The sequence below is a fragment of the Equus quagga genome, chromosome 1 (genome assembly GCF_021613505.1).
Source record: "Equus quagga isolate Etosha38 chromosome 1, UCLA_HA_Equagga_1.0, whole genome shotgun sequence".
Lineage (NCBI taxonomy): Eukaryota > Metazoa > Chordata > Mammalia > Perissodactyla > Equidae > Equus > Equus quagga.
This window is the reverse complement of record NC_060267.1, coordinates 2,146,989-2,168,934: the sequence shown is the minus strand read 5'-3', so window position 1 is coordinate 2,168,934 and position 21,946 is coordinate 2,146,989. Positions and strand designations below refer to the sequence as shown.

At 43.8% G+C, this 21,946-nt stretch overlaps 1 protein-coding gene and 1 long non-coding RNA gene across 9 annotated transcripts in view; one reads left to right on the top strand and one right to left on the bottom strand.

Annotated features, from left to right (window-relative positions):
* Positions 1–5,372: 5,372 nt before the first annotated feature.
* The window catches only part of CPM (carboxypeptidase M), a 63,671-nt gene continuing 47,097 nt past the window's right edge, over positions 5,373–21,946 (bottom strand). For both annotated transcript variants that reach the window (XM_046646201.1, XM_046646210.1), the window contains exons 6-9: positions 21,277–21,447; positions 18,361–18,513; positions 10,543–10,691; positions 5,373–8,779 (exon numbers count right to left, since the gene is read on the bottom strand). In XM_046646201.1, coding sequence (XP_046502157.1) covers positions 8,537–8,779; positions 10,543–10,691; positions 18,361–18,513; positions 21,277–21,447 — 716 coding nt within the window. In that variant the 3' untranslated portion in view covers positions 5,373–8,536. The remainder of the gene's footprint in view (positions 8,780–10,542; positions 10,692–18,360; positions 18,514–21,276; positions 21,448–21,946) is intronic.
* LOC124230301 (uncharacterized) lies at positions 8,786–21,370 on the top strand. 7 transcript variants are annotated; one of them, XR_006886132.1, is made up of 5 exons: positions 8,786–9,067; positions 10,411–10,482; positions 16,992–17,090; positions 17,260–18,151; positions 18,857–21,370. It is a non-coding gene; the product is annotated as an uncharacterized LOC124230301 (long non-coding RNA). The 7 variants fall into 7 exon arrangements; XR_006886138.1 differs by lacking the exon at positions 16,992–17,090; XR_006886139.1 differs by lacking the exon at positions 16,992–17,090 and having other exon boundaries at positions 10,411–10,486.

Sequence of the window (21,946 nt, the reverse complement as noted above, 5' to 3'; positions counted from 1 at the left end):
GGCACTAAGACCAGCCTGAGAGAATGATGTTAGATGCGGCAGGGCCACGAAATGCTGCTTCCTCCGTGTCCTGTTCACGTGTGTTACCACGTGACAGGTTGGCTTCAGCGGTTTTTCCACAAGTTTTAGGGAACCTTCTGGAGGGGCTGTAGGTGCGGCAGGAGGAGGAGTCAGGGCTGGGCACCCTGCCGATTGTCAGCCGGGAAAGCCCTGTTGTAATTGCCCGTGACTTCTCTGCGTTGGTGGAGCTAAATGCCATGGGGGGAGAACCTCTCCCTGATGGTGACACACACATCCAGCTGCTGACTAAGTTTACTGTGACTTGAGTCCGGAAGCTGATTTAAAGCAGGAGCCTGGGGGCACCTGAGCCAGACCGCGGTGAGCTGCTGGGTCAGTTAGTTTAGATTTTTCTTTTAACAAGAGTTTTAAAGGTACTGATTGGTGTGTAGGTCTGTGGGCTCGTGACACCGGCTGCGGGCTCATGCCTGGGGCTGTGAGAAGTCTGTGGCTTTACTGGTTGGTTGGACTCTGAATTGGGTTTTGATTTGGTATTTACAAAATATACCAATTGTTAAAAAATAATTCCAATTATTTGGTATTAAAAGATAATACCAGCTTAAAAAAAATACCAATTGTTTAAAAGTTTGTGGCCTTTTTGTCCTATAGCCAGCTCTGAATTATATGATACGGAGTTTTTTACATTTGCAAATAACGATTTAAAAACAAAAATATCTGAAAGCACTAGCTCATTAGAAGGCACTCAGAAATGTTGAATGTGTTAACAAATTGTAAAATGGACTGTTTACAGGAATAAAAAGCAACAGAAAATGGGAGCGCGTGCGCAGCGACCAGCAGCCGGGAGCGCCCCCAGGTGCTGAGTGACATATGACAGGCGCGTGCCCACGGTCGCCGGGAGGCAGAATGGACTCGATGGCACGGACAACAGTGCCCCCGAAATGGGACCTTAAGATACTGCCGGAATAACATCGATTCGGCCTTTCGTGCGCTTGCTGGCTCCTCCCTGCGGGCGCCCTTGGGTCGGGGACCCGCCCCGGGGGAGCGCTGCCGGTCTGGGGTCTCGCCGTCCGCCCGGTGGAGCGCGGGTCCCCGGTCCCCTCAGGCGGGCTCTGCGTCTCACCTGCGCCCCGGGAGGCCCGGGCCCCCTCCACCGTCCGGTCCCGGGGCGGGAAGCTGGTGGGCCGGGGGCGATCGCGTGCTCCACCTCCACCGTCAGGCGCCCCTGCTGCTGCCCGCCGGGTTCTCGGGGTCGGGGGTCAGGATCCCAGCTCCCCGCTCCCCGCTGTCGGGTCCTCTCTCCGAGCCCCGCCTTCTGTGTACCACGTGCGCATCCCTCCCGCCCCCGGCGGCGGCAGAGTGGCCCTGGTTGGGTTAGGGATGTGCCCCTCACTGGAAGTTGGAGGGGACACAAAGGGACCCGCTCCCGCCGCCCTGATGATGACGTCTTAGCATATTAGTACTGTGGATAAGAGAACCCTAACTGATTGTTTCAGGGGCGCCGGAAACCTCCTGAAGGCCACTGCGCCTTTGAAGCGCTGGGCCTCCTCTGGTCCTTGTTTCAGTCCCCGGACCTGCCTCCAGAATACCATGCGTACGTGCTCTGCCGGCAACGTAAGTTACCAAAATATCATTCCAGATTCCAAAATTTCAACTCTTCCTATTTTTCACGTTACTGTCGTGTTACGTGAATTTCATTTTTTGTCTTGGTTAAATTTTAGCACTTTCGTGCGTGTGTGTTTGGTTCACACCTTCCCAGGACAGACCCTGGCTTACGCCCTCCTCCAAGATCGTGGTACATCTGCCGAAATGGGCTTCACTGCCTTTGGTGTCCCCCAGTTTTGGTTCATTTGTAGATTATTTTACAGATATCTTCATGTCGCTCCGCTGATGTAAATATTGAAAAAAACCTTCAATAATTCTATTGCTTGTTGGATATTAGCTCAAATGTTCTGCCTGACCGTTTTGGACTTCAGAGCTCTCTCTGAAATGGGTGCTTTCTTCTCACCATTCTCTTCTTACCCTTTTTACTTTTTTTTGCCTCCCCTCTCCCATGACTCCTTTTCATGTTCATCCTGGTGGAGTGGGAAGGGCTAACTTCAAAGAGCAGATCTGGAACTTCCTTGCTCCATGATAGAAGCAGAGACAGGAGGTGGCTGGAGTCTCAGATGGGGTCTGGCGGCTAGTGGAACTTCTAACACTGGCAGTTGTTGAATAATACTCCGCCTGCCTCCATTCAACGGCCATCACCACTTCCAACACCCAGCTGAGGTGGCCTTCATTAACCCTGTCTCTGGTTCCACAGGGCCCCAGCCCTGAGATACTGTCCCCTTATGTTCCCTGACATGTCGCTGTGTATCTTCTCTCCTTTTGTATCTCCTTCCCCGGGTGCCTGACAGAACGCACTGTGGGCACAGCCGGCTTTTGGAAAAGGCTGTGGATTGAAGGAAAGCAGCTGTGCGTCTTCTCTACAAGAGGAAAAGACAGTTTAAAACACCTGAGAAAATATCGTCCATGCAATAAATTCCTTAAATGGCAGGAGAGAAACATTCTAAGGAAACAACGGTCTTTAAAAGTTGATGGGGTGTCAGAAATGTAACAGAACTGGGAAAGCTTCCTTAAAAAACAAAGCATCCCTCTGTATAAAAAAATACTTTTCTCACTATCATTTATTTTGTTTCTTTTTAAAGAGGCATGTCAGAAGACCAGATCTCTTTAGTTGAGCACCGTTTTAACCCAAGGTGGCAGCACCACATTGGGAGTTCTCCACGGCACCCACTAATGTAGGGGGACGCTGAACCGCGGAGGAGAGGTCGCCGGGCTAGACAGCAAAGAAGTGGCAGGAGTTCTGGTCTCAGTTTTTAGAGAAAACAGACTTCCCATTTCAGTCCTGAAATCCTTCACGGCTCATCCCTCAGAGCCTCGTGAGATGAGCACTGCAGAAAAATACCACGCGTAAGTGTTTGAAGCACAGATGTCCTTGCTCAATTAGGAGGAAAGCGTTCTTATTAACTTTGGCCTAAGTTAGTCAACTGTTAGTTAAGTATAAACTCTGGAAATGTTTCATGAATATGTAAGAATAGGTGTAGCAGTTACTTGTGTAAACTGGGGCTTCTAAAACTTGTTGTTCCGTTCTTTAAATCAGTTGCTTTTCTTTCATTATAAAATTAGTAAGTAGAAAATTTCAAAAATGAAGCAGGAGAAACTAAAACATTCTATTCTCCCAAAATAGGCTGATTACTTGTTTATGCTTTCTTTCATTCGCTTGTTTTTCGTATGTCTAATATTTGAAAATTTCATTCATTCAGGGGCCGGCCCAGTGGCGCAGCAGTTAAGTTCGCACAGTCCCCTTCAGCAGCCCAGGGTTCGCCAGCCTGGATCCCGGGCGTGGACCTATGCACTGCATGTCAAGCCATGCTGTGGCAGGCATCCCACATATAAAGTAGAGGAAGATGGGCACGGATCTTAGCTCAGGGCCAGTCTTCCTCAGCAAAAAGAGGAGAATTGGCGGCGGATGTTAGCTCAGGGCTAATCTTCCTCAAAAAAAACAAAAAAGTAAAATTTCGTTCATTTAAAAATCATGCCTTGCTTTTAGGGGTGGCAGGTGGGGAGTAATGGATGCTCTAAGGAGCTGCACGTTAAATATTGATGTCTGGCTAAAATACACCAAGGGGTTCCTATATAATAAGTTTTCTTTTGAAAACAGAAAAACTGTTCCCAGTTTATTTTCCAAATTGCAATACTTATCACTTTTTAGAAGTTGGTACCTGTAGGCTAGCCATCTCCTCCGCAGCCTGTCTCATTTCCGTTGCTTCTTTAGTGTGGTTCAGAGGCTGGACATACACTTGAGCCTGACCTCTGTCCTGTTGGAAACTCTACATTATCAGGGCTGTGTGGGTGAGCATGAGGGCTGTCACTTTTCCAGTTCCCACAGCAGGCAGATTCTCTGTTTATAACTATGCTCTGTGTTTCAAAGGCACTTTGAAATCAATAACATTTATTATTCAGGACAAAAAACTTCTCCCTATATCAGCATTTCCAAAACTGTGTTTGGAAATCTAGGAATGTAAGTTCAAAGGGATGGTACTAGGCTAAATTATTTAAGAAAATGGTTCCTTGGCTAACTATGTTTGGGAAATCCATTTCTTTCTTGCATGGTTTTTCAGATCCTTTACTACAGTAATGTGCATTGTGAATGTTCCAAAGTTTGTTTTGCTTTTCTTTTTACCAGAAGGCGCACATTTCATCCATCATCCGCTCCATGTACAAATTAATTTGGAATATAACATGCATATTAGGATGGGTTGATACCATAAAAACTGTTCTGGAAGGACTATCTGGGCTTGGAAGAGTTATTATAATATTATTGCCTCATAAAAGGTCATTACATTTGTTCTTTCTCGGGCTTTATTTGGTGGTAATCAGTCCGCTCTAGTCTGTGGACTTTGTTGTACTTGCAAAAGTACTTCTTTTCAAGGGAATGTTATGGAGAGAAACAGCATTCTGGGGCTGGCCCCGTTGCGTAGTGGTTAAGTTCATGTGCTCTGCTTTTGTGGCCTGGGGTTGGCAGGTTCAGATCCTGGGCATGGACCTAGCACCGCTCCCTCATGAAGCCATGCTGTGGTGGCGTCCCACATAAAATAGAGGAAGATGGGCACAGATGTTAGCTGAGTGACAATCTTCCTCACAAAAAAATCCAGCATTCATTATTTACATGAATATTAATTCTTTATTGAGAATCAGAAATATTGTAAATTTAGTGAATTCAGAGGTAGTCATGGCCCCTGCCCAATAAAACTTTACAGTCTTAGACAATTTGTGCATTTTAAGTTAATTGTAGTACAAAAGAAAGTCACTGAGAAAACTTGTAAAATCAGCTTGGAAGCATCCACGAGGCTGTGGAGTCGTTCTCGTGCTAAAGTCTGACCAGGCAGTTTGTGAGCAGTCCCGCCCAGTCCAGTCCCTGCTGCTTGGTGACGTGAAGAAGTCAGCCCCTTTCCCAAACTTCTCTGTTAGGGGCTTTGACCTTTTTTTTTTTGCTCTTTAACCATCCTCATTCTCTCCTCCTCCCTCCATCTAAAGCCATGAGGAAGATAGAAAGGATCTGTCATAAAACAGACATCAACTGTATCGTCACCGTGTAGAGTAAGAACCATGCTTCTCCGTCAGCAGCTTCTCCTGTTGCAAGGAGACGGTATGCTACGCTCATTCTTCTGGATTCCCTAGGAAAAGCTATTTCCAATCCAATGTCAGATATAAGTAGTTTCTAAAGGTAGAGCTAACTTCCTATACTGACGTTTCTGACGTATCCAACAGCGCAAGTCTGAAGGTGACACAGTAAGCAGCGAAATCAACAGGCACTTACCTGCTCAAGGTTTCTCTAAAACACTCCCCCCCATTTAGATGCATTCATGTTAACATTTATCATCACTTGAGTAGGTACATGAAAAAAGCTGTGTTACTTCATGAAAATTTGCTTAAATATTATGCAGTGATCATTCTAGCTAACAAATGTTTTTCAGGCAAATTCTGTTTATATCTGAGGCAAAAAATTTGGTCTTTAATAAGTTATGTTATACTGCCTTCAAAAGACTTATGCCACCTGAGTGTTAATTGTCCTTCCTCCACCTGGGCAAGCACCAAAATCGGCGGCGAAGTGTGGCATCTGACACTGCAGCGTCCAGAGCCACAGTCGAGAGGGCTTCATTTCACAAGTCAGGGAACTGGAAGTAGGGGTCTGAACCTAGGGCTCCTGCCTCCTACTTATCCTTTTACCCCACATGCCGTCGTCTTCTCTCCCATCTTGAAGACCTTTGCTGGGTTAGTGTCTCCACAAAAGGAATTACACCTGAGCCTGGAACGCGAGGCCCACAGGCCCAGCCTGGGAGGGTGCGGACAGTAGGAGAGGCGTTATGCAGGGACACTGGGGTCTGGGCGGACTACGGTCGGAACTCCACGTTGGTTTCTCCCCTCTGACGCCTCACGCGATGAGTGGGGGTGGAGCTGGGGTTCTACATACTAAACCCTGGCCACTAACTGGACCTGTGAGCACAGGGCCATCACCACAAAATAGGTACCCCAAACCTGCTCTGAATTAAATTCAGGTTTGCCTTACGTTTGGTTTGGAGATTATTCTAATTGTTTTGCTTGTCTCTAAATGATTTTAGGTTTGGTTCAGGTAAAATTTCTGATTTTAAAAACATTATTTCCTTAAGGAATTTACATTAAGGCTCATGAACCAATTCAGATTTTGGTTCATGTCCCTTCAAAAATTGCTTTCTTGGAAAAGGAAAAGTTAGAACTCAGAACGCCTGATTGGAAAATTGATGAGGCTTTGATAAATCAAGTAGTTTTATATAGTTCTATATGTATTATACCAAAATCACTTTCTGCAATATTATATTAATATTCACTTTCAAGTATATAATAAATTACTGGTTATTTAAATAAAAATGATCAAAGTATTCAGGTTATTACCAAATTTAAAAGATGTGATCAAAAGACTACAAATTCTGTTTCTGTTAACATGTATGGCTCTGTGCATGTAGCAGAGGCTTGCACAGGAGTAGCTCCCGAATGCCCGTGTGTTTCCCCTCCATTGTGCTGCTCAAGCATCCACCAGGTACGAGCCCAGCACAGTTTCCTGTTCAGATCCTAGGAACTTTCAGTTTAAAGCAAGCGCCAAGGAAACTCGCCTCCCATGAGCAACACACAGCACTCAGAAACCTGCTCACCAGAATTGCTCTTACGTCTGTCTGATGCTGCCCCTCCTTAATTCTTACATATAATGTTTTAAGAAAGGTTAACTCTCATTCCAGTGGAGAACAGTTGCTTCAAATTGAGTACTAATGGGAAAAATTTTGTTTCCTGATAAAAAAGGGTGCTTGTAATGTTGTTAACAGGTAATGTAATACCTTTACATTAAACGTGCAGTCCGGTAAAAGCAGGTATTTGAATTAATTTCTCGATACACATGCCAACAGTCCTCTGTCAGTGTTACCAGTGAGCGGGAGACTGCCAAAGCATAGGACCTAGTTTCATAAAATGACTTTCAAAGCTTTGTACAGTTTCTGGAAGAGACGGGAGCAGGCTGCTGGAACCGTTCATTCATTCATTCATTCAGTTCCTACTGACTGCAAGGCTCAGAAGCTAAAATCGAATTTTTCAAACAAATTAAACATAGCCAGGTCTCAAAGAGCTCACCTTTACCAGTGAAAATCACACATGTAGACCATAATACAGTATGTAAATCCAAAAACAGAGGTGACCCATTTAATTTGGGGAGCAAAGAGGAAGGGTCCCCAGATGGACTGGGAGGGTGGAATGGAATGGAACGGGGTGATGCTCAGCAGAGGCTTCCTGGAGGGGTTGGTCAGAGGGCATTCCAGACAAGGGATCCAGACCCACGGTGTGAGTGTGGCAACTACAAGCAGTTGGTTGTTGATTTTTGTTCTAAATAGACCCCCTTCCCCAGTGCTGCGTGGAGGATGGATCCGAAGGGGAGGAACCTGGGGTCAAGAGACCAGGCAAGCGGCTGCAGTGGTGGAGGCGAGCTACGACGGCCCGCACTTGGCCGTGTCAGTAGCCATGGAGAGAGGGGAGAGTTGATCAACATTCGTAATGAGCATGCGTCTTCAGTGGCTGCATCTGTCGGGTGAAGAGGGAGGAGGAAGTGTCAAGGATGACTCCCAGGTTTCTAGTTTGGTGGGGCCAGGAATTGAGACAGAAGATGGGAGGAAGAGCCACTCTAGGGAGAAAAGTGTGTTCAATTTTCAACACGATGAGTTTGAGGTACCTGTGGGTCACACCCGGGTGGTAGGTCCAGCGGGCAGTCGACGTGAGTCTGCAGCTCAGGCCAGAGGTGAGAGTCACGCCTTGGGGTGGTCAGCATTACAGGACTGTGGCATCAGGTGCAGAAAGGCGGGGACACTTACTTAACCGACCTGTTGCTTTGGGGCTCTGCAGACACAACCTTGTCATCCCGTCAGGCCTGTATCTTCTTGGCCACTGAGACACGGTTGACCTGTTTTCTCTCATATTTCCTTATTTTGTTCCTTATTAGTGAAACCAAATATTCCTGGCCCATCACCATTTCTCCCCGTGCTGAGAACTGATTACACATGGCACCATCTCTTCACAGGTGGCACTCGTGGCAAGGTCGTGCATGTAGGAGACGATCGATAAATGTTCATCTTCATTGCCCATATTCATCTGGCTCCCTGTCTACAAAAGGAGCTCCTTTTTTTCTTGCAGGAACTTCTTTTTTGCTTCTCAAGTTTAACTTCTTACAAGTCTCTGAGACAACTTCCAGGTGAGGTGTAAGGGGGCAGTGCTCGCCAGGTAGGCGTCTTCCCTTCACCATCACCGCCACACACTTCTTGTCGCAGGGTTTGGAAACAACCGCTTCTCTCCTTAGCGAGGGACCATGGCGGTTACCTGGTCGAGGTCCCCCAGGAGTGAGAGGGGCAGTGAGCAGTCCCCGATGCCAGGTGGCAATGGCGGCTGAGTCTCAGATTTTGCTTTACTTGAACAACAGGTGAAAAAGAGTCACCAAAAACAAGAACAGACCGGGCTTTGTTGCAGCCGAGTGGCTTGGCAAGTCACTGTACAGAGGAGTCATGGGGCATGAAGGATTTGATTCTGGGATAGAATCCAGTTGTCCTCTGAATGGAAGTAAAATGTCCATTTTAAGAGCACTGAAGTTCTGGGATTTTCCCGGAATAATCACCTTTGTGAGGTGCGGACTGTGTCCAGGGACTGTAACCTGAGAGGAAACAAGGAACAATTATCTGAGTGACTGCAGATGTTTGGTGCTGCCAGCACTGAAGACACCGATATCCACACCACAGTGCGGCCTCTCTGAGACATGTAACCATCGGCCAGGCCTCACGGCTGAAGGAGTTAGCCAGTGCCTGTTGGTATGGACCACAGTTGTTGATGTTGTCGCTAAGAATTACAACGTGAAATGAAGACAGGTCCCTTCTCTGGAGAGACAAGTCAGGAGAAGGAAGCAATAGACCGATTCTGCCCTCTCATTTCATGGAGAGCAGAGGTAAAGAGAGGGCTGAGGCCCCGGGCTGTCCCTAATATTCTTTTCTCAATTTATTCCATTTTCCTTGCAGCTCATCTAAGTGTCCAAGTTTCTTGCTTCCTTAAAAAGCTTGGATTTTACCTGGTTTTGTTCATGAGTCTGAATCTTCAGCTAGATTTGTCTTTTTGGTGGAGGAAATGATCAGGAAAAATGGGACAAATGCTAAACTAACCATAGGTCACGTGCACTGAAAAATGCTTTTATTACATATGTGGGAGAGGGAATGACGTTTACATAACCACTCACTGGTATTCAGCCATTCATTTCAGCTTCCAGAGTCTTGTCTCCCAGTCTTGTCCTAGAACTAGCAGCCAGAGCCAACGTGGACTGTGTTAGTCTACCTACTTGGAAATGAACAATTCATAACTTTATAAAAGGTGTGGCCTATATGGAGTTGCATAAAAACAACTTAGATTCACTACAAAGAAAACCCTTTTTTTCAATAGAGTAGGAATGTCCCAGTAAATAATAAGAAAATAAAGGGTCTTTTTAGGTAGATTCACATTGAGTTGAGGTCTTTCCCACTCTCTCCGTCTTCTCAGGAGGAGGAGAGAGTCTCGAGAGGAGGCTGTGGGGGTGACCTGTGAGCAGGGAGACCCTGCATCCCAGTTTATACACTGAAAACCATGCCCTTTATTATGTCCTAATGATGCAGTAGTGAAATACGAAGCCAGTTTTTACTACAGAATGATGATGACCTTCTCCCAGGAGTAGCTCTGTACAGACAGTCACTGTGCTTGGCATCAGACCCACTTAAGCAAAGTAGAAGAGTCTTGAGTTTCTTAGAGAAATCCTATCAAAGAGGAGAGGCACAATCTGCCCAACTAAATCAGGTACTTATTCATTTAGTTCATGGACGTAAATCTACTTGGGCTAGACCAGTCCATGCCTCCTCCTAGGAAGGAATGACTCAGAAACACACAGCTTACCTGGAATTTTACATGCACGATTGGAAAACTCACCATCATTTGCTTATGAAAGGGCTGCAAAATATGTCTATCACTTGCTTAATAGAATGGTAGCATTTGTGGATCAAGTTTTACTTGTGTCCCAATCTATTTTTTAATAGCAGAAATTATGTTTCATGGACTGGGCATTAAAATGGTATTCCATGAAGCTTGGAAGTACTTCGACCTTCTTGTTTAATTACTATTAATAAGGTTTGTCCCCTTTTTTTAAAAAAAGGTATCACAAGAAATAGGATTTGGCTTCTATTAAAAAAAAATTAATTGCCATTTGGGAAAAAACCTGACTTTTTTGTTTGTTACCATCATTCCCACCTCTCCCACTCCCGCCAAATGCAGGTCTGACGTCCTTTCCTTCTGTCCTCATGAATCTACTTCGGGACTTTCCAGACTTATTTAGATTCCTACTGGGTGAGTAAGTATTGTGAGTTCTTTAATACTTTAATAGTAATAACTAGGATGTATACTCACATTTATTATATAGGACCCAGGCAAGAGAAGGAGATAATATTCTCCAAATTTGTTGGTTCTATAGGGGCAGATATGTTTTCTGTCTTGGACTTCTACAATTACATTGGGTAATGGATTTCCATTCTGATCAAAAACTTGACCCTTTACACCTGCAAGACAAAAAGAGAATTAAATGTTAATACCATGTTTCATGGCATATGAAAAATGATTTTTGTAATTATTTAATAAAAATATGCTCAATATTTATTAGCTAAGTTAATAAAGTGTTTGAGAAGGGAAAGTAAACTTCTTTAAAAAATTGAGAGATAACTGACATATAACATTGTATTAGTTTCAGATGTACAATATAATGATTTGATATATGTATATACTGTGAAATGATCACAATATGTCATTAACATACTTACAGATTTTTTCTTGTGATGAAAGCTTTTAAGATTTACTCACTTAAACTTCAAATATGCAGTATAGTATTGTTAACTATAGTCACCATGCTGTACATTACATCCCCAGGATTTATTTATTTTATAACTGGAAATTTGTACCTTTTGCCCACTTTCATCCATTTTACCCACTCCCCACCCCCCCACCTCTGGTAACCACCAATCTGTTCTCTGTATTTATGAGGTTTTTTTTTTTTTAGATTCCATATATAAGTGAGATCATATAGTGTTTGTCTCTCTCTATCTGACTTATTTTACTCAGCAAAATGCCCTCAAGGTCCATCCATGTTGTTGCAAATGGCAGGATTTCCTTCTTTTTTTAACGGCTGAATAGTATTCCATTGTGGGTGTGTATCACATTTTCTTTATTCATTTATCCATCAGTGGGCACTTAGGTTGCTTCCATGTCTTGGCTATTGCAGATAATGCTGCAGTGAACACAGGGGTGCAGATATCTTTTCAAGGTAGTGTTTTTGTTTCTTTTGGATAAGTACCCAGAAGTAGAATTGCGAGATCATACGGTGGTTCTATTTTTGACTTTTTGAGAAACTTCCATACTGTTTTCCATAGTGGCTGCACCAATTTACATTCTCACCAATAGTGCACAAGGGTTCCCTTTTCTCCACGTCCTCAGCAACACTTGATTGTCTTTTTGATAATAACCATCCTGTCCTGGGTGAGGTAATATCTGATTGTGGTTTTGATTTGCATTTCCTTGATGATTAGTGATGTTGAGCATCTTTTCACATACCTGTTGGCTATCTGTATGTCTTCTTTAGAAAAATGTCTAATCAGATCCTCTAGCCACTTTTTAATTGGATTGTTTTTTGTTGTTGAGTTGTATGAGTTCTTTATATATTTTGGATATTAATCCCTTTTCAGATATATGATTTGCAAATATTTTCTTTCATTGGTGGGCTGCCTTTTCATTTTGTTGATTTCCTCTGCTGCAGAGGCTTTTTAGTTTGATGTAGTCCCACTTGGGATTTTTTTGCTTTTATTGCCTTTGCTTTTGGTGTTAAATCCAAAAAATCATTACCACGACTGAAGTGAGGGAGCTTACCGCCTATGTTTTCTTCTAGGAATATTATGGTTTCAGGTTTTACATTCAAGTCTTTAATCCATTTTGAGTTAATTTTTGTGTGTGGTGTAAGAGAGTGGGCCAGTTTCATTCTTTTGCATGTGGCTATCCAGCTTTCCCAACTCATTTATTAAAGAGATTGTCCTTTTCCCATTGTAGATTCTTGGCCCCTTGTCCTAAATTAATGGACCATATATGTGTGGGTTTATTTCTGGGCTCTCTATTCTGTTCCATTGATCTGTGTGTCTTTTTTTATGCCAATACCATACTGTTTTGACTCCTATAGCTTTGTAGTATAGTTTGAAGTCAGGAAGCATGATGCCTCCAGCTTTGTTCTTTTTTCTCAGATTGCTTTGGCTATTCAGGGTTTTTTGTGGTTCCATACAAATTTTAGGATTTTTGTTCTATTTCTATGAAAAATACTGTGGGAATTTTGACAGGGATTGCATTGAATCTGTAGATTGCCTTGGGTACTATGAACATTTTAACAATATTAATTCTTCTAATTCATGAACACAAAATAACTTTCCATTCATTTGTGTTCACTTTCTTTCGTCAGTGTCTTATAGTTTTCAGTGTACAGGTCTTTCACCACTTTGATGTTTTATTCTTTTTGATGTAACTGTAAATGCGATCGTTTTCTTAATTTTTCTTTCTAATAGTTTGTTATTAGTGTACGGAAATGCAAAAGATTTTTTAATATTGATTTTGTATCCTGCAACTTTACTAAATTTGTTTATTAGTTCTAACAGTTTTTGTTGGAGTCTTTAGGGTTTTCTATATATAATATTTCAACTGCAAATAGTGATAGTTTTACTTCCTCCTTTCTGATTTGTATGCCTTTTATTTCTTTTTCTTGCCTAATTGCTCTGGCTGGGACTTCCAATACTAATAAAAGTGGTGAGAGTGGGGATCTTCATTTTGTTCCTGATCTTAGAGAAAAAGCTTTCAGTTTTTTGCCATTGAGTATGATGTTAGCTGTGGGCTTGTCATATATGGCCTTTATTATGTTGAGGTACGTTCCCTCTATTCCCACTTTGAGAGTTTTTTAAATCATAAATGTATATTGACATTTGCCAAATGCTTTCTCTGCACCTCTTGGGATAATAGGACTGCTTGGAACTCTGCTCTCAGAACTGCTTTTGCTGTATCCCTAAGTTTTGGTATGTAGTGTTTCCATTTTCATTTGTTTCAAGGTATTTTTTGATTTTTTTCTTTGATCCATTGGTTGTTCAGTAGCATGTTCTTTCACTTCTACTTATTTGGGTTTTTTCAAGTTTCCTTCCTATAATTGATTTTTAGTTTTATACCATTGTGGTCAGAAAAGATGCTTGATGATTTCAATCTTAAATTTATTAAGACTTGATTTGCAGCCTACCATATGATTTACCCTGGGGAATGGTCCATGTGTGCTTGAGAAGAATGTGTAGTCTGTTCTTTGGATGGAATCTTCTCTATATGTCTGTTCAGTCCATCTGGTCTAATGTATCATTTAAGGCCATGTTTCCTTACTGATTTTCTGTCTGATCTATCCATTGATGAAAGTGGAGTATTGAAGTCCCCTATTATTACATTGCTGTGTATTTCTCTCTTTAGGTCTGTTAATATTTGCTTTATATGCTTAAGTGCTCCTATTTTGGGTACGTAAATATTTAAAATATATCTTCTTGTTGGATTGACCCCTTTATCATTATATAATGATCTTTTTTACAGTGTTTGTCTTAAAGTCTATTTTGTCTGACATAAGTATAGCTACCCCAGTTTTCTTTTGGTTTCCATTTGCATGGAATATATTTTTCCAACCCTTCACTTTTGGTCTGTGTCTGTCCTTACATCTGAAGTGAGTCTCTTGTAGGCAGCATATAGAAGGACCTTGTTTTTTAATCCATTCAGCCACTCTCTGTCTTTTGATTGGAGAATTTAGTCCATTTACATTTAAAGTAATTATTGATAGGTAATGTACTTGTTGCCATTTTGGTAATTGTCTTCTGGCTGTTTTCTAGTTCCTCTGTTCCTTTCTTCTTGCTTTCTTTGCGATCTGGTGATTTTCTATAGTAGTATGCTTAGATTCCTTTCTCTTTCTCTTTTGTAAAAACCTGCTCTAGGTTTTTGCTTTGTGGTTACCATGAGACTTCCATAAAACTACTTATATTTATAACAGTCTATTTTATGTTGATAACAGCTTAAGTTTGAATGTATTCTAAAGCTCTACAATTTTACTTCCCTGCCCATGTTTTATGTTTTTGATGTCACAGTTTATATCTTTTTATCTGTTGTCCCATCAAAAACTTATTGTACCAATAGTTATTTTTCTACTCTTTTATCTTTTAACCTTCATAGTAGCTTTATAAGTGATTAATCCACTACCTTTACAACATTAATTATTATGAATTTTACTATATATTATACCTTTACCAGTGAGATTTATACCTTCATATGTTTTCCTAATTATTGCCCTTTCATGTAAGCTTAAAGAAGTCCCTTTAACATTTCTTCTAAGGCTGGGTTAGTGGTAATGAACTCCTTTAGCTTTTGCTTGTCTGGAAAACTCTCTCTGCTTCAATGCTGAAAGACAACTTTCCCAGTATTCTTGGTTGGAACTTTTTTCTTTCATCATTTTGAATATATTACACAACTCCCTGCAGGCCTGCCAAGTTTCTGCTGAAAAATCAGCTGATAGTCTTATGGGAGTTCCCTGTATGTAAGTAGTTGTTTTTCTCTTTCTGCTTTTAAGATTCTCTCCTTGTCTTTAACTTTTGACACTTACATTGTAATGTGTCTTGGTGTGGGTCTCTTTGGGTTCATCTTGTTTGGCACTCTCTGGGCTTCCTGGATCTGGATGTTTTTTTCCTTTCCCAGGTTAGGGAAGTTGTCAGCCATTACTTCTTCAAATAAGATTTCTGCCTCTTTCTCTCTTCTCCTTATGGGACCCTATAATGTGAATACTGGTCCACTCGATGCTGTCCCATAAGTCTCTTAAGCTATCTCATTCTTTTTCATTCTTTTTGCTGCTCTGACTGGGTGAGTTCCACTGCCCTGTCTTTGAGTTCACTGATCCCTTCTTCTGCTTCATCTAGTCTGCTGTTGAGCCCCTGTAGTGTATCTTTCAATTCAGTTATTGTATTCTTCAGCTCTGTGACTTCTATTTGGTGCTGTCTTACAGTTTCTATCTCTGTTGAAATTCTCATTTTGTTCATGCATTCTTCTCCTGAACTCAGTATCTTTATGACCTTTATTTTGAACTCTTTATCAGGTAAATCACTTACCTCCGTTTCATTAAAGTCTTTCTGAGGTTTTACTTTATTCTTTTGTTTGGAACATATTCCTGTTTCTTCATTTTCTTTGACTGTATTGGTTTTAATGCATTAGATAAAATAGCCTCCTCTCCCAGTCTTGAAGGCATGGCCTCGTGTAGGAGATGAACCTTATCCTTCAACCTTTTCCCATCTCTTGGTTGCCTCTCATATCTTTGTGCTTGGCCAAGCAGCCGGCTTTATTTTTAGTGGTTTCCAGTAGTTGAGGGTGTGCCAAGACCTGTCACCGTCCCAAAGGGGAGGATCTTAGTCAACATCTAGATTCAGGCTGATGGGAAGCCAGGCCCTCAGGCAGCAGCTATTAAGGTATGCAATATACCTCTTTCAGGGGAAGACTGGGAGATGAGCACTTTCTGTCTGTTCCCTCTGCACTGAGCCCTGGGGTGATAGTTAGTTAAGAACTATTTATTTGTTTGCCTGTGAACACAAGCCCTGCTGGCCAACAGTACCAGGTGATCAAGAGATGTGTACACAAGATCCTTTCTTGGAGACACTGGGGACCTGGGGTGGGGCAGAGGGAGAGCGTGAAGATGGCACCTGCCACCCTCCCTTGTCTTAAGAGCATTGTAGTTGGTCCCTCGATGTGTGTTTAATTAAAAGCCTACCCCTCAGGCCACCACTATGAAGACATGGGAATAGGCCTTTTTCACAGGAAGACGGGTCACTTTTCAGTTGGCTGCCTTGCTGGTGGTAGCCAGGTGAGACCGTGGGCACAAGCCTTTTAAGAACCGTTTCTCAGTTTGCTGCAGCCTGCTGGTCTCATGGATGTAAACCCCGTGGCTTTCAAAGCTAGATGTTTTGGGGGCTCGTCTTGGGTGTAGGTCTTCACAGTTGGGGTGCTAGCTGAGGGGTGCACACCCTTTGCTCCTCAGGGAGAAGCGTGGAGTTGTAAGTCCCCTCCTGATGGTGGGCACCATGCCAGGGATGGAGTTTATGGTGAGACTGTGTCTTGGCCTCTCCTACCTATTTTGATGAGTTTTTTCTCATTTGCCTAAGGTGTAGGAGTTGCTCAGGCAGTTTTTGGGTTTCTTTCAGAGGAAATTCTTCCCTATGTAGCTGTAGACATGGTGTGTCCACAGGAGGAGGTGAGTTCAGGATCCTCCTACATCATCATCTTGACCTGGGACTCAGTAAACTTGTTTCTGATGTAACTTAAAATACAGTCAGTTTAAATGTGATTTACAGCTTAAATTGGTTTGTTGCTGAATCTTCCATTTGTAGCACATATGATCAAAACGAGAGCGCATAGATGACAGTCTGAACCCATTCCTTCCTTCCCAAGTTGTTCACCCAGTCTGCAGCTGTACTGCAAGAGTGCCATGGGTGGATTCCATGAAATCCGAAACACAACTCAGAAATGCCCACGTCTTCATTTACAATAAGATACTTATCTATGCAAGGAAATCAATAGTTCTGTCACATGGTTGGGCAAACTGCCTGGGAAACAAAATTATAATCACAAGCTTGCTTGGAAGCAGGGACTCGATTGTTGGGGTCCTGTTACTAATAACAGGAGCAATTATTTACTGAGCAGTGAGTATATTTCAGGCTCTATGCTCAGTGCCTAATGTGCGCTTTCTCACGGATCCACACGTCAACTCCACGAGGCAGGCAGCGTCACCACCACAGTTTTACAGGTGCAGAAGCTAAGGCTCTGGATTATTAAAAACCTTCTCAAGCTCATGCAACCAACTGGTTCAACACAGCCCTGTGAGCTCACTAATAATCTCGTGTTCAGGGTCGGGGGCACTGGGGGTTGGGGACGTGGGTATGGAGGGGGAGGGGCGGCCAAGGGAAGCCCTTAATTGTCCTTGTACTCAGCCCTGGACCCCTGTGCTTCTGACTTTTCCCTCTCTCAGCTCCCTCCATCTCTTTTTAGCAGGTGGAAAGCTTTGGTGTGAAGCATGCAGAAAATTCCAGGAATTACGCAATTGTGCAGCAGACCCATGATGTAAACCTTTCAGCAGGTGGAAAGCTTTGGTGTGAAGCATGCAGAAAATTCCAGGAATTACGCAATTGTGCAGCAGACCCATGATGTAAACCTTTCAGCACAAACACCCTCCACTTTGGCTTGATGTGGTAGCACGACTACTGTGCCACTTCCTGATATGTTTCTTCCCTCAAGCCATTTTAACAGAGAAAAATATCTTTAACTCTGGCAAAACAGAAGAGCTGTCCACACCCTGCCAGAAGAGGCCCAGACCGGTTCAATAAACTTGGACTGTGCGTGACTCCATCCTCATCACAAGCAGTGTGTTTCTCTAGTGCAGTGGTTCTCAAGTGTGGTCCCTGGACCAGCAGCATCAGCATCCCCTGGGCAGATGTTCACCATTTGAGACCCACTCACGCAGGGACACACAGATGGGGCATGGCCACATGTGTTTAAAAAACCCTCCTGGTGGGTCCACCACACATGTCTGAGAACTATGCTCTGCCACATTTAGTCTGTCCATCGTGAGAAAGGCCAGCCAGCCGTCAAAAGACCGGCTGGGGAGATTTCCACTGCTGGGTCATTTGGCAGAGTTTAGGGCTGAGACAGGTTGAAGCTAATGCTGCTAGGTCACCCCCTCAGTTCCAGAAAAAACGCAAAATCCACGTCCAGTGTTCTCTGGGTCTTGACAGCGTGTGGCGAGTGACGAGCAAACTTGGCTTTTTCTAAATGGGTGATGATGCAACAGAGTAACAACCTGTTTTCCTGCTCTTTTGCCAGACTTCCGGGTCATTCAACATGTAAAATCAGAAGTGTTCTGGATTTTACAGCCTGCATTAAGGTAACATACGTCTCGCTTCCTCTGATAGGAGCTGCATTTCCCACACGCTGCAGGCGTTCACGCAGACAGAATTCTTAACCGTTGGTTCTGGTGCTGAAAATGAGGCTACAAGCTAGAAAACATAATAGGGGCTTGCGTTTTCTCAACCCAAAGGTTTTGCCAGATGCTATATTTTGTGTCGACAGGAATTAATGAGAAATCTTACAAACCTAGGTGCACCTGTTTTATATATTCAATCAGCGAGGCTTTGTTAAAATTCCAGAAGAATGGAAGCTTCTCCTCGGGAGGATATTTACAGCATGACAGCTCCAATGTAATTTCAAAACACTGGGCCCAGATGTAGTTGTAATCTTGCATTCCACCTAAAACACAAGCATATTTAACTTTTTTTAAGGTCTAAAGTTAGAATGTACCCAATATCCCGTACCTTGGAGACAAGCAAATCAGACAGATGCAAGGAAAGTGCATATTAACAGGAAGAAATGAGTTTGCCATATTAGCATGTAAAGGCAGGGCTCGACATTGCCTTCCCAGGCTTGACCAGGCCCTCCAGAGTATTCCTATCTGGGTAGCTGGACTGGAGCAGACTCAAGTTCAATTGTGCATCAAAATTAAGGGGGATGGGGAAGGGTCATTTTTTTAAACCATACATTACAAAAAAGAATCTTCAAATTACATTTCTTCCCCAAATTACATTTTAAACAGATATGGAATGAGATTTCTTTAAAAATATTTCCACAAACCATGTATAAATACATCTATTACGTAAGGCTAAGTACGTTAATTTGAAGGATAATAATGGCCGTTGACCGAGTGTTCCTGTTGCCGGGTACTGTTTGAGGGGCTCCGTATCAACACTTCCATCTTCACAGTAGTCATTCCCTGTATTTCCAGGTGAGGAGCCTTAATCACAGATGGGGAGCCCCGTGCCCAGGACTCCAGCCTGTGCGCGGCGGGGCGTGGGTCCCGAGCTCTCGCCCGTTACACAGGGCCGCTTCTGAGGACGGAGGGGGGCGCTGGGCTGACTCGGGAGGGGGTGGCCGCTGCCCAAGCCCCCTGTGCAGACCTCACCTCCGAAGACAGGATTTCAAAGGGTTATAATCACACTTCGTATTTTCTAAGATGCAAAACTTTTCATATTTTAAAATCTCTGAATTGGGGTTGTCTTAAATTTGATGGCTGAAAAACTTCATTGTGTCATTGGTTTGGCTGGAAATAGTTTTTCTTTCTTGGCAGTACAGTGTACTTTACAATCAATGGCATCTTGGATTTGATGAAATATAAACTTTGAAGGCGGTAGTTTTTGCCAGATTTTAATTTGTTATACTTGATTACCTGCCCAATAAGATGCATATTCTCAATTCCATTAGGGTATTTGGGAAGTACTGAAGGAGAGAAAAATCTTATGCTAAGAAAATAGTCAAAATATTATATCAAAATACTATTTAAATATTTTCTAGGTCCAGATTTCAGCCAGGAAGAACTTCTCCATCCTTTTATTTCCTTTACTTATAAGTTTTGTCTTTCTCTCTGACCTAGTTTTCACTAAGAAATAGAAGAGGGGAAAAAGGAAGAGAGAAACGACGTGGAAAAAAAGCCCTTGGCTGGATGGCTGTGTCCCACATGGAAAGAATTAAACGGCATGGCCAGTGTGCAAGGCTGCGGGCCAAGGCTGCCAGGCGTGGAGAGCATGTGTGGCTCTGGATGAGGCCGTCAGGCCCGGCTGCGTGACCTCCAGGCTGAGCCAGATGCTTTGTCGTCAGCTCCTCAAATCGCTGGCCTGGCTCGCATTTTTTCTCAGAAGGATACACAGCCTACACACAGGTACACTTGGGAACAATGCCCGACAGCAAAATTAGGTTCCTCGCTAATTTCCCACACATCTGGATCTGTCTGGAAAGTTACAGACAGTGCACACAGAGGACAGCTCTGCCATCGGGCAGGAGGGGTCCTTTCCTCCCCAGGCAGAGTGACGAGCAGGGGCTGGCTGGAGGCCTGGCGTGGGGTAGGGAGGCTGCATCTTGGACAGCAAAGAGAGGTTTGGGATGCTGTGGTGTCCAGCTGGCCCTGCTGCCTATCAGTCATGGTCTCTGTTTGTTTATATTACCTAGAAAGCTGGCAGAGAGCCACCCAGACATGAATGTATCAGCTTGTGCAAGAATACCCAACAGCCTGTGCTGTCAAAGAGGCAACTGGGGGAGGGCCTGGATGCAGAGGGGCGGCCTGCAGCTTGCCGCTGGTAGGGGCAGGCTGGCCAGGCTCGAGGGGGCACTTCCACTGAGGCAATGGAAACCGTCTCCCCGCTCGCCCCTCCATCCTAGGTCCCTCCTATTATCTCTTGGCTCCCAGACTAGGATGAGTTCTGACACCCCTGGGCTTCTGCTCGTATCTTTCCTCCTGAGAAGAACATCTCCCTCCCATGTTCCCACAGCCAGTCTCCTCCCCGACTCTTTCACCTGGCCATCCTGTTGCAAGGGGGGAAAACTGGGGGACCCCTCGCACTGAATCAGCCTGAAGAGTTCTTTTGTTCAGCCTGCAAGTGGCTTGAAAGTCATGAGACTTCACGGACAAATCCAGCTTGTTTTACAAACAGGAAGATGTAGCAGTATTGGGATTGCACTGCCACATGGCAATAATTAACTGGCTCTAAGTAGCAGCTGTCCCCATCGGATGAGACATAAACAGTACATTTCTCCAAGGTCTTCACTACTCCCTATTGCATTTTGGCTGTATACCCTTGTGGCACACTGTACCTGTTCTAAATCTCTGTTCTTCTTCTAATTACACTGCCACTACAATGATTTCTTTCCATGTCGCTCTTCCCTATTAAACTGGAGGGGAAGACCTGTGTCCTGTTCATCTTTCCTGGCACTGTTCCTGGCGCGTAGCAGGTAAATGCTGAAGGAGCATCTGAACGGATGAAGGAGGCGTGGCAGAGAGGGACGTGTCTGAGCATCTCTCAAACCGTCAGTCACCTCCACTGCTTTTGTGGTGTTAGCCGACAGAGATGCTGGAAGGGACGGCACCGTGCCTAACGCATTCTGACAACTGCTGGGGTCAACGAAAACCAGCCAGCACCTCTGGGTGACAGCAACAGGAGAACGGTAGCATGAAGAGAAACTCACCTTTGAGTGGATACCAAGAGTATCCATTTGTAATCCCGTTAGGAAAGTTCATTTTGTTTTTACAGTGATCTCCTTTCTTCATGTTGGCATTTTTCGAAGCGTAGGTGTGAGCGAGGTATTGAAAAACGTCATCATCGGGGGTCAAGCTCCGGGAGTGTAATGTCCCGGTTGCTGCACGTGAAGGACAGACCAAGACCTGTCAGCTGACGTTCGGGAAAGAGGAAGCTCGCACGACACTAATGGGCAAGTACATCACCACATCAAACACAAAGCTGCCAACTTCCTAGAGAAATCCTCCGCCCATTTCCATGAGTGTCACCTCTACTCTTCTTCCTATGAACGTACACATGGCGGCATCACGCACAATAAGCCATCTACGCATCCGGACTCCTCCTACATCAGCCCGGAGGTTAAATGTCCTCAAACACTCATGCGAATTTCTGGAGGGCAGTAACCTTTCCTCGGGGACCCTCGGCCTTAAATGAAGCCACTGTGATATTTTAAGTCCTTGGTACACATCTCGTCCCACAGAGTTTTAAGGGGAGTCAGCAATTATTACTCATATAATTAGCAAAGAAAGCAAGGTTGTTCTGGTTTTATTTTCTTTCATTTCTTTTTATTTTCTTTGTCTCTCCTGTGAGAGAATCTAAATGCCCGATTTTACTATTTC